We start from the raw sequence: 20158 nt of genomic DNA, 5'->3' as shown, positions 1-20158 counted from the left end.
CTGTATTCTCATTGTGTCCCACTAGCTCTGAGATGTTGGCTCATCTTCATCAGAAAACTTTGACGAGGAGCCATCTGGAGCCACAGACTCTGAGAACTAGAGTGGACATGTCAGCTCATCCGGCATCGCGCCTTGCTCGGCGTCAGGGGTTCCCTACCGCTCCTGATGGGCCCACGTGGGACCTTGCTTCTGCTCGAACACTGCTTCATGAGATAGCCCGCTCTAATTTTTAGAGATTTTCTGAATGAGGGTCCCACGTACCGTGCCCTGTGATTTCTGGTCTTTTGTCCCAGTTTCCATCCCTGATGTGTTAGTCACTGTGCTCACACTAGAGACACAAAATGGAATAGAGTGTGGCTCCTCCCCTCTGTGAGCGACTTCCTAGCAGAGTAGGGGCAACTGATGAGTGAGTGAGCATCAGGGGCCCGTGGGATGAGTGCCGTGAACGGCACGTACTTTGCTGCGGAGGAGGAGTATCTGAAGTACACTGCAAGGTGAGGACCAGCTTCCCGAAGGAAGGATTTCCTGAAAGAGCTGCATTGTGGAGCAGGAGATGGATGAAGCAAGGGGGGTGCGGCGTTCTGCAGGGCTGAAGGAAGGGAGATCATGGCAGGTGACAGGAGAGAGGGTGAGGAAAGAATCCAGGGCCCGGACGAGAGGGACCTCACTGACAGGCGGTCTGCAGCGTGTGTGGCTGCACTGTCTGGGGGGTATTTTATGGCCTTCATCCCTCTTGAGATGCCTTCAAATTTTCCTTGTCCTGCTGTTGGAGGCTGAGGATCAGAAAAACCTAGATTCAAATTCCAACACCACTATCAGGCCCCTCTGAGCCTTGGCCTCCGCCTCTGCAAGATGGCGGTGATAGTAACCCCTCCCACCTTTTGTGGAGATAAAAGAATGTATGAAAGTGCCTCATGTAGTTCCTGGCTCACTGGAGCAACTAGAAAATGTTGTTTTTCCTTCTTTTCCTAAAGCCTCTGTGGTAATTACATCCCACGTCCCCACTTTGGCTGTTGTGAACTCTAGCATTAGACCGACATTTCCTTGCAAGGACCCTGTCATTTTTACCTAACCACAAAGTCTACATTTTGGAGTGAAATTCAGTCCAAAGCAAAGATTTTCCTCATTACTTCCGAAGACTTGAGAGAGAAGGTAATTAGGAAGGTATGTCGTGACTTTTCCAGATAGCCTGTTTTTAGCGGGCCGACCGAGAGAGTTGGTTGACAAGGCCCTCTGGGAGAGAAAGACGTAGACGAAAAGGTCAGGGAAGCCGCTGGATTTGACTGAAGCCTGTGGAGGAGACGGTATCAATATGACAGATAGATTTTGTTTGAAGAAGCATATTGAGCCAACTCAAAGACCGTAGAAATGTATCTGGAGCGGAGGGTATGCGTTAGCTAAAGCACGTACGAGAAATATGGCAACCCTGGAAAGATCCAGAGTGTAAAAGAAAGAGTTGAATCATTGGCAGTGAAATGGAAGCTCAGATTAGACAGGCAAAGGTATGTTCACAGAAAAGTCGATGTTAGAGAGTGAGGCCACGCCTGGGCCTTGCCCAGAGGGAATTGTGGAGAGGATGTGAGTCCGGTGGGCGACAGGAAGGGGAAGGGGAGAGGACTTAGTCGTGGAAACAGAGACAAAGGGAAGGGTGATGCGTAGGCTTTATTTGTATGTCTGTTATGTCTATGTGTCGGAACAATGGCCTCCTTCCTTTTTCCCTTCTTTTTTTGGGGTGAGGGGTGTGCTAAATAGTCTGGTCTAAATTATAACCATGGTAAATGATGAGGTCGAGTCAAAATGAGACGAACTTCTGTGACTAATATTCAGTTTCATGAAAAATCTTGTCTGTAGTTGACAGTCGTTTCTTTACTTTTGATTTTAATTCCTTTTCATTATTTTCTATACCAATCCTTTTGAAAGTAATTGGCTGGCACTGCAGATAAACACATGCTCATTTGGTTTGGTGTAATTTATCTTCCCCTGCATCTTTACCCACAGCATTATCCCTCAGATTAGTTTCTCTTTCAGTAAAATGAGAAATAGACTAATAGCATGCCAGGATGGTGATTGTTTTTCTAGGGGTTTGGTTCTGCTGAAGAGCTGCCTTTGAAATGCGTTAAAAGGCAATAAGCAGAGTAGTCGCGACGCCTTACAGTGGGTGCGCAGTGTTCAAATGGTGACATGGCGAGACACAAAGCTTTGCTCAACAGAACGGAATTATCATCGGACGAAGCTGGAGACGGGTAGGCAGAGAAGGGAAATGAAAAGGCCAGTTCTTACCACCGTCCGTGAAGCTTGCCCAGGTGTACCAGTGCAGACTCACATCCAGAAGAGGGAGAGAAAGAAGCAAAGGCTGAGGAGGAGGGGGATGCAGAGGGATGCCTGTGGACCACTGCGGTTCGTAGGGGCTCAGAAGTAAGCAGGTGGAATTAATACCACCAGAAATAACACCCAGCCTAGCTCGTGGCAGGCAAGCCCACATTACAGTTTCTCTTTTGATCCCTCACGTGTCTCTCAACGCAGATCATCTGAGTTGTCGGTTTATTTGAGTATCTGTCCACTGCGGGTTTTAGGGAGTACTACGGTTTTGCAGATGAACGTCTCAGATGTTCACTGGGCAGGAGGTGGCAGTGGTGAATCAGTGATATTTTTTTCTCAAGTTCGTTTATCCAAAAAAAAAAAAAAAATTATAGAGGGCATACTATGTGTCGGATACATTAGTAGGTGCAAGTATAGAAAATATCATGATTTATTTATGTGGCCTCCTGATAATGAACAGTTGGGTCATTTGCAGTGTTTTGCATTTACAAACACTGATACTGTGAACCATATTCTTATATGTGGCCACTGGAGCTCATTCGCAAGAGGTTCTCTTAGAGGGTGAAAATGAATGATCCGTAGCATCCACGTATGTGAATCTGAGGAACACGATGTTGAGCCAAAACCCCAAAATAAACACGAACAATTTGCAAAATAGTAAATGCAGTTTGATTCCATTTATAAGAAATCAAAACCATGCAGAAATAAACAATATGTTGTTTAGGGATACATGCATATGGAATAAGGCTATTATACAAACGAGGGAATTATAAACGCAAAATTAAGGTAGTAATCACCTCTGAAAGATGGAGCAGGAATGAGATGGGAGGGAGCGCAAGTATATTGTTCTATTCCACCAATACTCGAAGGTACGGGGTAGTTTCTATTTATCCAGCAGGTGGCTGGTAAATAGAACCTCGATATACATTATAAATATTATTAAGTTTAATGTATTTATATTAAATGTTATATTTACATTATAAATATATATGTAATTTTTTTACTTAAAATATTTTAAAGGGAGCTATGGGTCATGATCTCAAGGAATTTGTTTTGAAAAAGAAAAGACACATAAGCAAATAAATGTCACTGAGTGCCTAAGAGATGTGACTCAGTGGTGTTCAGGTGCTTACCGTCTAGTGGTAGGATTGATCTTTGCATAGTTTCTTCAATTTAAAGTAGAAAGTGGCACTTGCTGTAGTAAATATAAGAATAAAGTGCTACGAGAGTATATGGAAATAAAATGACTAGGATATAGGAAAGCTTCTAGGAGCCTGTGTCACTTTAGCTGCATCTCGAAGGATGAATCAAATTATGAGCAGCATAGATAGTGACCAAAGTATTTTTTTTTAAAGAGGAAGCACTGTGAACAAAGCTAAGGAACCACATGAGCGTAGGACATGACTGAGGAATGACAAAGAGGCCATATTGAGTGCAGTGGAAAGGCAGGATGAGGGTGGATGTTGGGAAGGCCTTTACCGTGATGCTAAAGAATTTTGTCTTCATTCTGCAACCACTGCGTAGATCTCATATTTCTTTTTATCTGGTGTAATTTAAAGAATAGATTGGGAAAAGATGGGTGGGGGCGGGAGGGTGGCAGTGCAGGGGCAGAGAACCTGCCTTCGGGGACAGTAACAAGAGATCCAAGCCAGGTAACAGTGATGCACACGGAAAGACGGGGGCGGATGTGAGAGGCGGCACAGAGACGTGACCTGATTGGCGATCACGTTCGGAAGGCTCTACCGCTTCCTCTGGCTTCCCTTTCTGCCTTTGTTCTACTTTGACTCCTGCGTGTTGCATCTTGATATGTATCCTTGATTTATAATTGCCATGGAGTAAGCAAAACTCAGACAAGGAGTTATCAACTGCACTGTAGCTAGCATTTGCCAAGCGCTTGTCTGGGAGAGATTAGCAGTATTCGACCACTACAGATATTTATACCAGGGCAAAAGGTATAAAGACTAAGGAGAAATATACTTTACCTAATTACAGTATTGATCCTTCGGATCCTTGAACACTTACCTGTGATTTACCAGTGAGTACCTGATATACTACATGTTAACCTTTTTTCATTTAAAACTGTTACATCCATTAGCTACTTTGTTTTTAATGATTCAGGCTAAAGATGATTATCGTGCTCAAAAAAAGTTTAACAGGAACTCTTTTTTTCATTTCAATATAAAATATCGTTGAAAATCTTTCTGAAATTCTCTTCCACTAAGGTGGGCACAGTTTGATAACACATTTTAATCTTACTTGGTGTTGAACTTCCATGTTCATTTGTTATATGTAGAACTGTGAATAATAGGCAAAAACTTAGAACATATTTTGGAAAGTATGAGCAGGTTTTTGTTATTGCTGCTGTTCATTTTTTGAAAATGAACCCCGCTTGTAAGCTAGTTTTTTGGTTTGTGTGTTTGTTTTTGAGGTTTGTCTTCCCCACCTTCTCCCTCCAGAGTAATATCCTGGAAAATATTTATAGTTAATATAAAGATTTCATATAGTTAGAGTCCAGGATATCAATGTGCAGACAAGTTTCTCAATATGGTTAATTAAATATGGAAGAAAAAGAGAGAGAGAATCTCACCTAGCTGTGTTTTTTTTTTTCACCTGAAACATTGATAATAGTTTATGTTACTACTGAAGATGTCTAACTATCTTGAATTCTTCTTTGAGAAAATAACACGTTACCCAGAGGTGTTTATTTTTATCACTTTCTGGGATGTTTGGGGATTTCATGATTACAAGTTCTTTGTTTTAGATTCTTACAGCCTCCTGCTCAGCCTCTAATTGCTACCTGCTCTATCTGATTCTACCTTTCTGTTAGGAATCTAGTGCCTTCCTGAAACTGAAGATGTTTAGCCTTCATTTTGATATAGCATTGCGGTGTGCTCCAACTGCTACATAAGTAAAGGTGGCTGGATGTATTCGAAGGCTTTTGTTGAGACACGACACTCTCTATGTGGCTGAGGACATTTGGGAATTTCAGGCTCATTATTTTTGAAAGCATTTTTACAGCCACAGTGCATGGCCAGTGCTTTATTCGCCTTTAGCTTAGTAGAAACCTGGGTTGTCTACGCTGTGCTATATATAAAGGATGTTAGTTACTGTCAACTTTCAGTGGGAGCAAGGGGGATACCTGGGGAGCTGGTATCACAGTGTTCTCGGGTTAGTTTGATTAAATGGTAGTAATGGTGGTGCCTGTTACCCAGTACTCTCCCCATTTACCTATAAGCTGCCTCTTCGTTCATTTGCTCCTGGAGATCATCTTTCTGATGTATTGGGCTGAACTATCATCAGGCAGCCATGTAGTCACTGTATCTTTTTTTTTCTATTCCTGACAATCTTTTTTTTTTCAGAGCAATCCAAATATATACTGACGATCAGTAATCTTACCCTTCTCTTTCCTGTGAGTCTGTGTAACACTTTGTTGTGTTCCTTTAATCCTCTTTTTTGTGTGTGCCTTATTTCCTTATATTTCCTTTTTGCCCTGTTGCCCAAAGTGAGCCTTGCATTTCAGTTTTTTAAACATATCTTTTATTGACAATGCTTTGGTTTATTTTTCCCCTCCAAATAGGCGTTACAATACTAATCTTTACCTCAGAGTGTTTCTGTAGTATTTTCTTTGAAACCAACATTTCTTTTCCTGCCATTGATAACTTACCATTTATTTTCAGAAACAGCCGATTAATTCTTATTTGGACTGTTATGCTTTTCATTGTCTCTGAATTCAAAGTTGGAAACCTCACGTATGCAAATTTAGTTACTCTTGCTGTAATTATCAAGCTCTGATTTCTTTAGCAAGTACGTTCTGTTTTGCATTGAGATGTTGGAGGAAATGTGGAGAGAGTGTGAACAAAATCAGGCTGGAGGGAAAGAGAATCGTTCGGAATTTCATTTTTTATTAAAAGTAACTGATTAAATCTGTATAGAACCCAAGAAAAGGAAAACTTGCCTCTTTTAGTTGGGATAGTGAGCAGCTAATGATGAATGACTCTGAAAGCCATTCATAATTCCTCTACCCCAACGAACCTCATAAGTGCTTTTTCCCTTGGTTATTTAGAGAGAGCTGTGTGGTAGGTGTGAGGGGAAATGTGAATTTTTTAAAAGTAACTAATTTACACTTTATTCCAAGGGAAAGTACACTGCTTAACTCAGTACTGAAAGATGTTGGGGACATACATGTCCGTGAAGCCACCTCCAGGGGATAGCCAAATTTGGCAAGACCATTGTCTTGGCAGAATCACCGTAGCTCTCATTCAATCAAGGTTGTATTTGGGCTCTTGAGTGACACGATAGTCTATTCTTATGAAGAGTGATTCAGAGCGTGGTGAAAATAAAGAACCGAGCGTGGCAATAAGTGCCAGGAATCAGGGAGAGCGACCCAGCCTATTCGTGCAAGAGGCGCTAAGAGCCAGAGGGCTGGTCAGAAGCTCAGGGCCTGATGCGGCCGAGGTGACGCAAACATCCTGTACTCAGATGCCAGTTATGTAGATCGTGACATGCTTTTCCAGGAGAGCTGGAGGTATCCATAGTGATGTTGTATTTCGTTAATTCCAAGATGCATATTTTTTCACAGTTTTACATCTCCGAAATTGGAATCCGTTTTACAGCTCACAGCATGACATAGTTTGTCAATGTTTTTTCTTAGTGGTACATAGCATTACAACGTCCCTTACTATTTGCCGAGCATGTCTTATACTTGATGGACTGTGGCCATAATAATGATCTGACTACTATTTGCTAAGCTTCCTCTGCGCCAGGAGCCGTTCCAAGGCCCACTTGTATTAGTTAATCCTCACAGTTCCTGGTGTACAGCTTTCTGGCAAATTCTGGTCCCTCGTCTCTGGGCTCTTCCTAATCAAAACGAATTGACTAATAGTGCAGAAATTCAGGCACACATGCCAGTTAGTGCATCGCGCCTCACATAGAAATCCAGATTCCCTGATGCTTTTAAATGTGGTCAGGTGGGAGCACAGAAGCATTCACAGAACGCGAGAAAACAGTCATCTGTTTATTTTGTGGCGAGATGGGGAGAGGGCTTAGAAGGGAGGGACGAGTTTGTCTGAATTCCGCCTCCGATCGTTCCACGTCTGAGTGCCCGCCGTGGCATTCACACGACGGAGTTTCAGGGCCTCGTTCTCCCTTCCGTTAGCTGTGTGCTCTTCTGTAGCTGGTTTATCTCTTCAGCCTGCGCTGGGGAGATTCTTTCTTCGTCTTCGCGGCACCCATTCGGTAATGGTGGCGGGCTGCAGTTAGACAGTGAGAGCGTGGAAAATTCAAAGGCCATCTATTTCACTTCATGCCTCCCAGCTGGTCTTCGGTGAGCCCCGGCCATCCTGCGTGAGGATGATCGGAGAGCCCAGGGAGGCCAGCGCGCCTGCCAGGGTCATGGGAGGGCAGCAGACACACACGTTTCTCAGCCGACCGGACAGGCGCGAGGCCGCCCTGCACGTGCGTGCAACTTGCGTTTTGACAGAGTAACTTACCCAGAAATGTGGCTGATCGTCAGGAAAATAAGCTTTGGTCGAGGAAGACTAAAATTTGTCAAAATTACAGAGAAACGTGACAGTTTTTTACATTCTTACTTCACTTGGATCACGAGATAAAAGGGTGAAAGAGGCAGTTTTTGTCCTTCCTTCTTAGTGCTCAGCACTGTGCCTGGTACGTGATAGGCCCGTAAAAAAGGAATGCATAAAGCTCTCCCTCTGGCGGCCCTGGAGAACAATACTGTATTCCAGACCCCGCCTGGCACTCACCCCCCGCCTCCCAGTTTGTCCTGTGTGTCATTCCTTCAGGACCGAGTTTTCCGCCAAGAAGGTTATTTTGACAAACGAAATTTTGTTGATGTGGGAGAGCCTTAGAATAGTGTTATTGATTTCTCTTAGCTTTCCTTTTCTCATCCTTAAAATGAAGATACGGTACTAACAGCTCCCTTGTGCGGGGTCTGGAGAGCCAGAAGAGAAAATGAATGAGAAGCGCCTCCAAATGTAGCCAGATGTTCCTCGCTCGGGCAGCACGTGTGCGTTTCGGCGAGGGCTTTGCTTTGTTGGAAGACAGTGGGTTTCGTGGTGTGATATTTTAGGTGGCTTCAGCACGTGGTAGAGGAAAATTTTGAGGGCAGGTGGCTTCACAATAGCCCAAGACCTCGCCACGTGGGCAGCTCCCTGTTCAGACTCACTGTCCCTGCCTGTCTCTCCTCTCTGGTTCTCCAGAGAAAGATGTGAAATTGTGGTGTTGTGGTCACTTCTGCCTTTTATACGTCTGTGCTTTTTTTTCTCTTCTCACTTCCAACAACATGGACTGAGAACAGGACACAGGGCGACAAATCTTTTTTACACCAGGGAAGAAACGCAGTGGGTATTTTGTTCCATGTGCCGTGGCAAAATCCCATGTCCCTATTCCTTAAACTTCTCAGTATTTAGTTTCATAATGTCTGCTGTTAGACGTCAGCACCTTCGACTTCTGGAAGTCACAATAGTCTGTATACATATTGTTTTTACCAGTTTTATTCAGTTTAAGGGGAAAAATTTAGAATTTATAATTAAGTTGGTATTTTCTCACCTTGTCGCAGAAGGAATAAGAAGTTTGATTTAAACTCGTGATTCCGGAATCTAGGTTACCTCCTTCGGCACCCCATGCCAGGGCGCCTTCCCTGACGCTAGTGTAACGAAATGCCTGTCATATCTGTGCCCAACGTGGGAGTGAGTGCGTGGATGAGCGCAGCAGGGGCCCCCGGGACGGTCTCCCTGCCCCACCGGGCGAGTCCGAAGCCCTCGCGCCATGGAAGGCTTTTGACGGCAAAGCATCGGTGGGAGCTTCGTAGGTGATGGGGGGGTGGGGGGCATTGGAGGCAGAGGGCCCGGCCCGCCCTGCGGAGACGTGAAGGTGTGAACAGTGAAATTTGGGGGACAACATCTGAGGGAAGAGACCGGAAGGCCTGGTCGGGACCCAGCCTCTCTCCTGGGGCCAGTGCCCGTCCGTCTTTCTGACCCCAGCCGTGTGTCGCCTTCTTACTCAGGGGTCCCGCCCCTTAGCCAGGCTGAGCTTGGCACAGTTTTCTTTCAGCTTTGCATGTGACAGAACAAAAGGTATATTTAATCTGCTTTTCCAAATTTTCCTCCTCTCTTCATATCTGGTGACCTCCAAACTGGGCGAGGAGCTGCCCTTGTGAACCCCGTAGGTCACCGCGAAAGTGGAGCAGGGACAGTGAGCTGGCGTTTTATCTGGTCACCAGCTCAGGAGTCTGGGCTGGAGTGATGCTGGGAATAGGAGCCATTTATGTATTCACCATGCTGGTTAATTTACAGTGGCACCGGAAGAAAGGACAAATGATCAAATTGTGTCCTTGGGTCGACATCCCACCAGTCTGTCTCGAATGTCTGGCTGGGTGTGTAGACGAGGCTGGAGGAAGCGGCCAGAGGCTGAGTGTGAGCTCGCTCCAGAGAAAGGGGCCATGATTTATTTTCTCTTCTACTTCCTTCTATATCTCTGAAAATAAAGGAGTGTGCCCGGAGAGATCTCAAGACAGGCTGTCTGGCCTCAGAGCCTAATTTCTTGACCTCGGGACGGTATAGCCAGAGGTGCGACTCTCTCTAGTCTGACCAGGGTTCCACCTTGGCCTCTGCCCGCGTGGGTCATCGGGCGGTGTCCAGGGATGGGCGTGGGACTGACCCATGAGGACACCCTCATCTACTGCCCCCGTCTGCCAGAAACAGCCTGGTGCCACCGGAAACACCCTCCCCCAGGCCCGTGCCGCTTACGGATGAGTCATGCACAGGTCGCATCCTATAATGTACAATAGGCTTCTGGGGGTTCACTCCCTGAGAAGTCAAGTATGAGCAGCGTAACAAACGCTTGCCTGCCAAAACGCCCCCTGCAAGCAACATTCACCTTAATTTCTACATAGCCAGAGTAACCTCAGCTCACACTTGAATTTCTCTTTCATTTGGGGATTGCATTAAGCAGTTGGTTGTGTTCATTTTTATCTTTCACGTGGAACATTTTCCTGTAGTTTTCTTCTCTCCGTTAACTTGATAGAAAAGCACAGACGATGGGAGCCACACTCTGCTAGACCCAGTTCAGCCTCAGTCAGGTGATACACGCCACCTCGCTTAGAGCGATTAGGAATTTAGTACTGGATCTACGAGAAAAGGCAGCACAGAGCAGTGGCGCCGCCCACGGGTGGACATTTGCTCCAGTTCTATGGAAAGAGAATAATGAAACTGATTGTCACGTAAGAGACCATCTTCGGAGATTCAGGCTGAGCTAAAGAATCTGTAAGTGTGATCTAGGGGAGAGAGTTAAGTTCGTTGTGATAATAAACTTTTTGGATAGAAGCATAACTAAATGAAATTTTTAACAAAAAAGACTTATGGCAGAGGTATGGAAACCTACAGCAATATCCTGTAATTAATTATTTAAGAATATAGTAGTTCTGAGCCTCAGGATGTGGGAGGAAAACTAAACAATGGAAATCATGTTATAGAGCTGTACACTTTCATACATATTTGACAGACATTTATAGTAAGTGCTTTTTTCATCAGATGACTTATAAGGAGGTGAAATGCCAGGTAATATCCTCAGGGGAAGAACTATGGACAGATTTGTGAATATCATTTCTGTTTTGCTTTCTATTATCAATGATAGTTGTTTAAGATATAGTGAATTCAGTTGTGAGGAAGGCCCTTAGAAAAATGAAAATGTGGGCGGGTTTTAGAAAGCAAACATGTTATCCGAAGGGTTTTATTCCGTGAATCCTCATTTGCTAACATTTGGTCATTTAACCTCGGGAAAGATGTAAACTAAGCACAGTTTTATGATCGCTGTTCTCTCTCGTGTGATATTGGTCTTGATACTGATTTTAGTCTTGGCTAGTCGTCGAGTATTTTGTATGCCTAGTGCACTATTTGTGACCACAGCGTAAATGTGGCAGACACCATTGCAGTTCTGGAAACAGGTAGTACTGGGAAGTACCAGGGTCTAGAAGGACTAGTGTATTGTCATATGGGGTGTGGCAAAATATTCTTAAGATTATTTCTTTTTTTATTTGGCTTGTATTATAGAGTAGATTTGCAAAATCTTTAATAATATTCACAGAACATAAAGAAAATTTCAATTTTTCCATTTAACATATGGTGTACATGGTTTAATTTGCTTTAAATTAGTTTTGTACAAAAAAAGGGGGGGCATTAGTTATCAACACTTGAATTTCAAAATGAATGTTTTTGGTTCAGGCCTTAGCATCATGCTTTTATGACCTAAGTTTACCATTATTATAAATTACTCTTTAAGAAACAGGCTAGATTAGATTTTATAATTTTCACATTCTGTTTCTTGTGACAAGGTAACAGAGAAGGTTTTAGGTGACTAGGTGCAAGCACATTTCAAATAACAACATGAAGATTAATCCTTTTTATGCCACCTGCTAAAAATAAGATTATACACTACTCATATGTTCTCTTTTGAACGTTTTGTAAACATTAGAGACATTTTGAGATGCCATGTAAGAATTTCAACCAGATAAAAATTATTATATGGAGCATCTCGGGTCACATTTATAGCATCATCATTTTTACGTTCCTCCAAAGCTTCTTTTCCAGCAGCCTAGCCTGCTGTCTTCCACCAGTGGTCTGTTAGGTTTGCAGATGAAGAAGCAAATGTCTAAGCAACCCTGCAAACGCTGTAATGTCGGACCACCCTGGGGCTGGCAGGGGAGCTGGGCGGCTCAGTGAGGGTCGTGACCGAAGTCCTTTGCCCCCACCACCTTCAAGCCTGCTCACTGGTACATCGTGGAGACTCCCCAGCTACCTCTGATACAGGGAAATCGTATGGCAGTAATTGATTTTTTTTATTGATTTTTTAAAAATTCAAATCGAAACAGATGCCATGATCATTCTTACTGTGGCAGACCTTCTAGAAACACTTTTGGGAACCCCGGGATTTGTGATTTTGTCGTCTGGGAAATGCCGCCTCTTCACTTCTGAGCTGACATCCCTCCGGTTGTCTTCAGGGCTAGAAAGAGATTGTAAATGAGTGAGCAGAAGAGAGAGTGGGCTCTTAGGAGAGGCCCGGTTTGAGGGATGAAAAATGGATGAATATTTGCCATGCAGGTAGGGAGAGGCCAGGAGGTAAAATCTTTCAGTCTCTTAAAGTTTATGAGAAGATACTGAAAAAAATAAATCTGTATTTAATAAAATGCCATATTCTATGGGAGGAGAGTAATATAACCTGACTAAAATACTTACCATGCTTTCAAAGTTAGAGAATTATTAGTTTCGGGGGAGGGGGGAGGAGGAGGAGGAGGAGCGATTATTTTGTTTGAAAACCTCTGCTTTTGGTTTTCATACCTGCCAACTCTTCCTAATTCCATTCCTTCTGTCCATGGAGCTTAATAAAACTAAATACAATTAGCTCCCTTTTGGAAATTTATCTTCAGTCTCTCTAACTGATAAACTTTATATGTCAAAAGTTCTATTTCCTGAGCATTCTTCTTACACCTTAAATAAAGAAGTTACAAAGGAGATGCAGATAGTCTTTGAGGAAACTATATTTCTGTTCAGAAACAGAGTTCCCTTTCTTTTAAATGTATTTTTAAATTTATATGTTTTTGAAATTGAAAGCATTCTTTGAAGTAGGCTAGAAGCCAGCTATAAGCTACTTGCACAGGGTCCAAGTTTTTTGTAAAAGTCAGTAATTAGGGAAGGGGGCTGGGAGGCGGGTGGCTTTTTCTGTAATGGTGTGGAATTACTCTCTTCTAAATGGGTTGTAAGTTTTCTTATGGCTGTTGAACTTTGCCATTAAAAGGTAATGGTCTGTTGGTGATTTTCCCTTGTGTCTCAAGTAATTTATCTACTGCTACAATAAAAGGCTTCTAGTTCAAAAAATTTGAGGAAAAAATTAGAAATTTAAACACATATATAAATTAAGCTCTATGGTGTTCCCTTTGTGTTTTGGCATTAATTCCTACAGGAGAATTTTTAACCTCAGAATATGAGTGTCAAGTTCTGGACCTGGAACCTGAACCAGGTGACATAAGAATTTGGTTCATAGAATGTTTTGAACTTCACTTTAGTTGTTTTTACAAAATATAGAAATGAATGACCACTTGTACTAGCTCGCTAGCTTTTATCATCTAGAACGGCTACAGTGTTATGGAGGCTTTCGATTATTTTGAAAGAAAAACTATAGAGTAAAGACAACTTTACATTCAACAATTACAAAATAGTTTAAATGTATGTTTGTAATTTTACGTCATGGGAAATATTTTAAAGTAATACTCAAGCTTAGTTTTTAGAAAGAAAATTTTAAACTAATTGTTTTTATTGAAACACAGTAGCCTCTTCTCTGAAGGGGCTCCGTGCCAAGCCCCCCGCAGATGCTCGAAGCTGCAGGTAGCACCACCCCGTATGCGCTGTTTTTCCTACTCAAACGTACCGTGATGAAGTTTGATGCCATCTCTACCTTAACTAAGCACGAAGCACACGCCGCCGCTGTGACTTTGCAGTTTGAGGTGTGACAGCAAAACTAGCATGGCTTTGTTTTTCTTCTTCACAATTTCAGGGATAGATGATTCATTTGGTCTTACAGTAGCTCCTAGCAACCTCGGCGTGATTTTCTGTTTCTTTCCTTAGTGAGTGGAGAACTTCTTTCACTTAGTCTGTGGTTTCTCTTCGGCATATTCGAATTGCCGGCATCGCTCCTCTTGTGCTCTGGGGTGATTATGAAGTACATACGGGTGCGATGCCTCAGCAGTCGATCTGATACCACGACAGCTAAGTGACGGATGGTGGGGCGGGGATGTGGCTTGGAGACGCTAGACAAAGGGATGATTCACGTCCTGGGTGGGACAGGGCGGGACTTCATCCCACTACTGAGGACAGTATGGAATTTAAAATGCGAATAGTTCATTTCTGGAATTTTCCATTTAATATTTTTGGACCGCAGTTGATCGCGGATAACTGAAACCGCGGAAAGTGAAACCCCAGATAAGAGGGACCGCTGGAATCCCATTAATATACTTTTCTAAATATGTCTTTGTGTGAAGTCTTCATTCATTAATAGTTTAACCTGTGAAATGTTCTAACAAAACAATTTATACATTGAAAGTGTTTAAACTTTTATTTCTGGGCTGTATTTCCTTTCTTTTATTTCTTGGCGTAAAGAGAAATTCCTTTCAGATTTTCACTTGAGTACTTATGGACGTGGGGTCTACCTATTCTTTCATTGATAAAAGGAAAAATCCCAGAGCTACCTTGTATCTGCTGTTTCTATCAGTTATACATGTCAAAAATATTTCCTGTAATAGTTTTCTTAATTCAAACAGTGCTTAATGGAACTAATATTTTCAATAAAAGTGGGAGAAGGCAAAAAGTTAATTTTTTTCTTCACTAATTCAGAAACACTAGTATGTAGCTCCTCCCAGAGTAATGCAAATGAGGAACTTGTCCAGAATTCGTTAAATAAAACTTTAAAGCATCCTACTTATATTGTGGAGTGGGGCGGGATGAAAGGCGAGGCTGACAGATGGATACGCGTGAAAATAGGAAATGGAAAACGAGGAAAGAAAGGGAAGAATAAAAGAAAAGGATGCAAGAGAAATTAAAGGAAAGAAACGTGGGAACTATCATTTGTTCATTTTACAAAAATTTCTTTTGTGCCTAATGTATCAGGCCCCAGAAATTTTAAGCAGAGAGTCAGACAAGTCCTAGATATGACTGTCATTCCATCCACTGGCCTGATGGAAAAGAGGACAAAGCAGAAGATGATCTAGGATGGAGAGAAAGGATGGATGCCTAGGGACGGGGGGATGAAAGCTCTACTTCCACAGCACCATCTCCATCGCCCGTCTTCCACACCTGCAGAGTACCTACGATTTATTTCTGGCATCCTCTCTGATCCTGTTGTGGATAATGACCCTCTGGGCATACTGAGGCCCACAGCCATGCAGCCATCCCTCTATCAGAGAAAATGTGTATTTGTGTCCTCCACGTGCCAGGCACGGTGATAGGCACGGGGCTCCAGCAGTAAATGAAACACTCTCGCCGCCTTCTGAGCATTTGACAGTCTAGTCATGTACAGCGTCAAGTAAACGGGTAAATAATGATCCAGTGTAACAAATGCTGCTCAGGAGATAAGTGGAAAGTCAGCCAAGCCGGGGGATCAGGCCAGGTTTTCCGGAGGAAGAGATCGCCAAGTCGACATTTCTTCTGTTAGCTATTCCTTTTTAAAGATTCCATCAGAATAAACCTATCTTGGAAATACTTTTAGTTTGCCTCACAGTTCAGGAGAAAAGATTCAATTTTCATTTGATTCAAAAGTTAGCAAGTTAAATCTGTTCGACCTGCTTTTTCATGGGTGGATTGCTTCGGGTAAAGTCCTAATTACACTTTTAAAATGCATGTTAAGATTCATCTCCAACCCCAAACACACACACGCACACACAAATCACACCCATTTTTAAAAGTTTAAAATTTCAAAAAGAAAACACAGGATTGTTTGTCTTGCATCTTTACCATCCATTTTATACATAAACACATATAGGCAGTTCATTGTTTCGCCTTAATATAAAACAGATGCCCATAAAGCAATTTAACTGGTTCGTGTTTTAAATATGTGTATGTACAGCAATTTATTTACTGATTCGAAACTGCCATTTTATCAGACTTTCAGAGGAAAAGTGCCAGATCATGTCCGGTTGCACGAGGTTTCATGTGAAAGCTCTTGGGAGCAGCAGGGCGCTCGTGAGGATGAGCCCCGGTTTATGCTTTATCTGCTTCCCCAGGAGCCTGACCGAGGGAACTTCGTCGCTGCGTTTTCCTTACAGACACTTTGTAACAAGTCGGCATCCATTTATAGTCACCGGTTCGTCTCACGGCTGTGGTGGCCTCTTCTGCTTGCTTTTCGATGGGCTTTGTCCGTTTTGTCCCACGGTTTTATCTCCAGCCCTAACCACTCCCGCGAATTCCAGTTTCTCCTTCTCAGTCTTGACTTGGATAGCTGATAGGCTGTTTTAAATTTAACATAATCCACATGGAGCCATGGGACTTCCTCCCAACCCCCTGTAACAAACCTGTTCCCTTCACGGTCTTCTCTTTTTAAAAAATGTATACACAGACTTAATAAATAATTCCCTTTGCCATGTGCAAGGAATGTTTTCTTGTTAACGGTGTGTTTTCTAGTTGAGAATTGCTGTCTGTGCTGTGGGCACAAGGACTGCCACCCAGCACTCTGTCCGGCCTTGGTCCAGGACATCGGCTTCTTGTTTTGACTCCCAAGAACCACTGTGCTGTGTCCTGCCTGCCTGGGCCTTCTCGGTCTCCACTCTGGGCCTCTGAACCGGCTGCAATGTGTAGCGGTCATCCGGCCTCCCGCTGACTCTCCATCCTGCCTTGTGACTCGGATCGCCAAAGATTTTCTCCTCTCAGCTGCAGACCCGGGTGGCATTGCCTCTCTTTCTCTCAGAGTTGTGCAAAACTGCACAGCACAGCGTCTTGATCTTAGTAAATGGCCACTGCAACCTTGTTCAGGCTTAAGCTTCGGCGTTACCCTCAACTCTCGTCATTCCCCAGAAGCTGCTCATCAGTAAACCTGTCGGCAGTACCACTTCTGCTGCCACCATCGAAGCCACCGTCACCCCTTGCGTGGGCTGGTGCGCTGGCCTGCCGTCTCCTCTGCTTCCGCCCTCGTCTCTCTGTATCCCATTCTCTACGCGACAGCCCGCGCGATGCTTTCAACATAGGAATTAGACCTGTTCACTCCTCGACTCAGACCGGCTTTCCGTCTCATTCAGAGCAAAATCCACACACGGCTACGAGTTCCTCGATGCTCCCGCCACCCCTCTGAGCCCATCTTCTTAGCTACTCTGCCTCGGGCACACTTGCCTTCGTGCTTTTGCCCTGTCCCCAAGAGCGTTCTCACCTCAGGGCCGCTGACCTCGCCCTTTCCCCTGACGTGAGGCTTCAGCACCTCGATAAGCACATGTTCGTTCCCACAGTCCCTTCAGGCCTCAGCTAAACGTCACCTTATCCTAAAGAGCTTCTCTAAGCACTTCATCCTATCCTTTTACCTTATTTCTGCCTTAGCTTTTATCCAAATGTGATCTTTTCCTATCATTGAGTTTTATCTGTCCCCACCCCCCACCACTGGAACTTATGCTCCATTAAGGAAGGATTATCATTTTTTGATTCACTGCTTGGTCCCCATCACCTGCCTGAGGTGGCGATGTGTGTCCAGGACGCAGATTTCCGATTCCAGGCCAGCGCCCTTTCCGTGACTCTGCGTGGCCTTCCACAGCTTTACGTTCCTCGGGCGCAGTGATCGCATCTTTACTTCTTTCGCGCCATCTGCCCGTCGCGTACGGGACCGTGCCGTGCACTCAGTCAGGGGTTCCGCGTGCCTCGTACTTGCTGTGGCTTGAACGAGTGACGTCCTGTGCTCGTCGTGCTCTGTCATCACTGGGATCACAGACTCACTCCGGGTGCGGTGACTTCAGTCTTCGTGGGACTAAAAGCCAGGCTGCTGTCGCTCAGCAGATACACAGTGGCACCGGGAAACTGCAGGCGGTTTGAGTGAACAGTCCGACGTGGAAAGAGACTAGGTCTCCATAAACAGATTACCCGTGTTCTGAATTTTGAACTTTTAACGTAGCGGCGTAACTTTGGGAGACAGGATTAGACTGACATCCGTGGGGCCTGTGTGAGCCCGACAGGTTTATTAGGATGTTGGTGATTTTGTGTTTAGCCACCTGATGTCCTTAAGGAAAGTATGTCCCAGGTACGTTCTTTTGCAAATGAAAGAGCATTCATGTTTGGCTTGGATCTTTCCAAAGCAACTACTAAAAGGCCCGTACATTTTATTTTGAAAATTTTGTTCTCTTGCCTGCGAAGTTTCTTAGGCAACGCTGGTAATCCTTCTCATCCGTCTTGTTTTCACAGGTGATCTGCAATTCCTTCACCATCTGTAACGCAGAGATGCAGGAAGTTGGTGTTGGCCTATATCCTAGGTATGGTGGATGGTATTTCATTTACTGGGAGAAACCACTTTAATTGCCAGCCAAGTCCCCAGCCTTTTAGCAAGGCTAGTGCAGCAGCTGGTTCAAGAGCCAGGCTTGAAACCTAATGATAACTTACAAGACAATGGAACAGGTTAAATTTAAAGAAAGTTTTATAACCCCACATGATATGCTGTGGTATTAACAGAGAGGCAGACCTCAGACCTAAATTCTGTTCTCAGGAACTTTGGGGTGGAAGTTGGGGGTTGTGGGTGCTAAGAAACCGCCAGGATGAGACCTGGTTGTCCCCCTCGCCTTTACTGTCATCTTATTCCCTGGCCTCCTGGGCCGAAGCCCCTGATTATTTCACCAGATTACTTCGTGTCGTCCTTTGGCGTAGCGTGCTCTGAGCCCCGTTGCTCCAGGGGACATGAAAACGTGCAGGACATGGGCTTCTGCAGGGTTCTGTCTGGCGGTCACTGCAGTGACCTTTGCCACTGAGCTACTAGACTGTCCCTCAGCAAGCACGCCAGAGTCACCCCTAGTCTCGTTTTGTCTTCATGCCATTAAGGTCCAAATACAAACACAGTCTTTCTTGTAATTAATTGCGAATCTGAGATTTTAGTTTTCTTTCTTACTCCTAACATGGGTCACAGACTATGGGCCTGTTGGTCCTCAAAAAGCAGTAACACAGCGGCTGAGTGCTGGTCACCTGGCTCCGATTCGGTCACCACTTCCCAGGTGTGTGTCCTTACGCCAGTCATTTACCATCCATGAACAGCTCTTTATCTGTAAATGATCCTCATTAGATTATCGTGATTAAATTCGATGATTAATTATGATGCTTAAATTTGGTAAACACGCTCATGTGCTAAGAAAGTGCTTTCTACATAGTAATTGCTCACTTACATCGAATATGGTGGCAGCTTAAGTCCAGTCCCTTTTATTGCGAGGTAACACACGACAGGGGTCATGGCCCAGAATGCATCGGGATCTAGTTAGCAAGGTCACCCCTGCTTTCTCTGTAAGAGGAAGGACTCCTAATTATTCTGCAGGGTAGCAGAGGTGGCCGCTCCTCCGTGGGAGCTGAACAAATGAGATCCTGTGTGTGAAAGGTCAGAGGCGTCTTGGCGACAGTGATTACTGCTGCGTCCTATTATCTCAGAGGTTATTTCTTTGCAAGTCAGTTTTTTTTCCCCTCATCTTCATGTTGCGTTGCCTTATTGCCCGGCATCTAATGAGACAACTACCTCCCCGCACCGACCCCCAAAAAGGACTCAGAAACTGTTTTTATTAACAAACTTCACCAATTAGCCTCCATCTTGGGGAGGATTTCAGTTCACATGAAGTGGGCCAGCGACCTTGCGGGGACACCCCAGAGGACTGGGTCCCTGCTGCTCTGTTAGCCTCCCCTGCGCGCGTCCCGCAGCTCAAGTGTCTTTGGCCCATTGTGTTCATTAAGTGTAGATGTTTGACGCCGCGAGCCATGATGGTCTCCTGCTTTTTGTTCTTTCCTCCAGCGTGTCTTTGCTCAATCACAGCTGTGACCCCAACTGTTCCATCGTGTTCAACGGGCCCCACCTCTTACTGCGAGCAGTCCGGGACATCGAGGCGGGGGAGGAGGTAAGGAACCCACGTTTTCCGCTCCTGGTCCGTCAAAGACCCTGTCTGGGGTCCCATTCCTCCCACCAGTGGTGCCTGAGGGACAGCTTTTCATTGTCCTTCTGCAAGGGGAAAACATACAATACCTCTACCCTGCGACCGCGTTACCTGCCGTTACTCCTTCCAGGTTATAGAGGGGCTAACGTTTTTTTTAATCACTATTTTTCTGGATGATGACAGTTCCTT

At 44.4% G+C, this 20158-nt stretch overlaps 1 protein-coding gene across 2 annotated transcripts in view; it reads left to right on the top strand.

Annotated features, from left to right (window-relative positions):
- SMYD3 (SET and MYND domain containing 3) overlaps nucleotides 1–20158 on the top strand; it is a 536963-nt gene that overhangs the window by 403235 nt on the left and 113570 nt on the right. For both annotated transcript variants that reach the window (XM_036235368.1, XM_036235369.1), the window contains 2 exons: nucleotides 18255–18322; nucleotides 19831–19933. In XM_036235368.1, coding sequence (XP_036091261.1) covers nucleotides 18255–18322; nucleotides 19831–19933 — 171 coding nt within the window. The remainder of the gene's footprint in view (nucleotides 1–18254; nucleotides 18323–19830; nucleotides 19934–20158) is intronic.

Source organism: Rousettus aegyptiacus, unplaced genomic scaffold (genome assembly GCF_014176215.1).
Source record: "Rousettus aegyptiacus isolate mRouAeg1 unplaced genomic scaffold, mRouAeg1.p scaffold_m13_p_18, whole genome shotgun sequence".
Lineage (NCBI taxonomy): Eukaryota > Metazoa > Chordata > Mammalia > Chiroptera > Pteropodidae > Rousettus > Rousettus aegyptiacus.
Note: the sequence above shows the minus strand (reverse complement) of the source record. Positions and strands in the feature narration are given on the sequence as shown.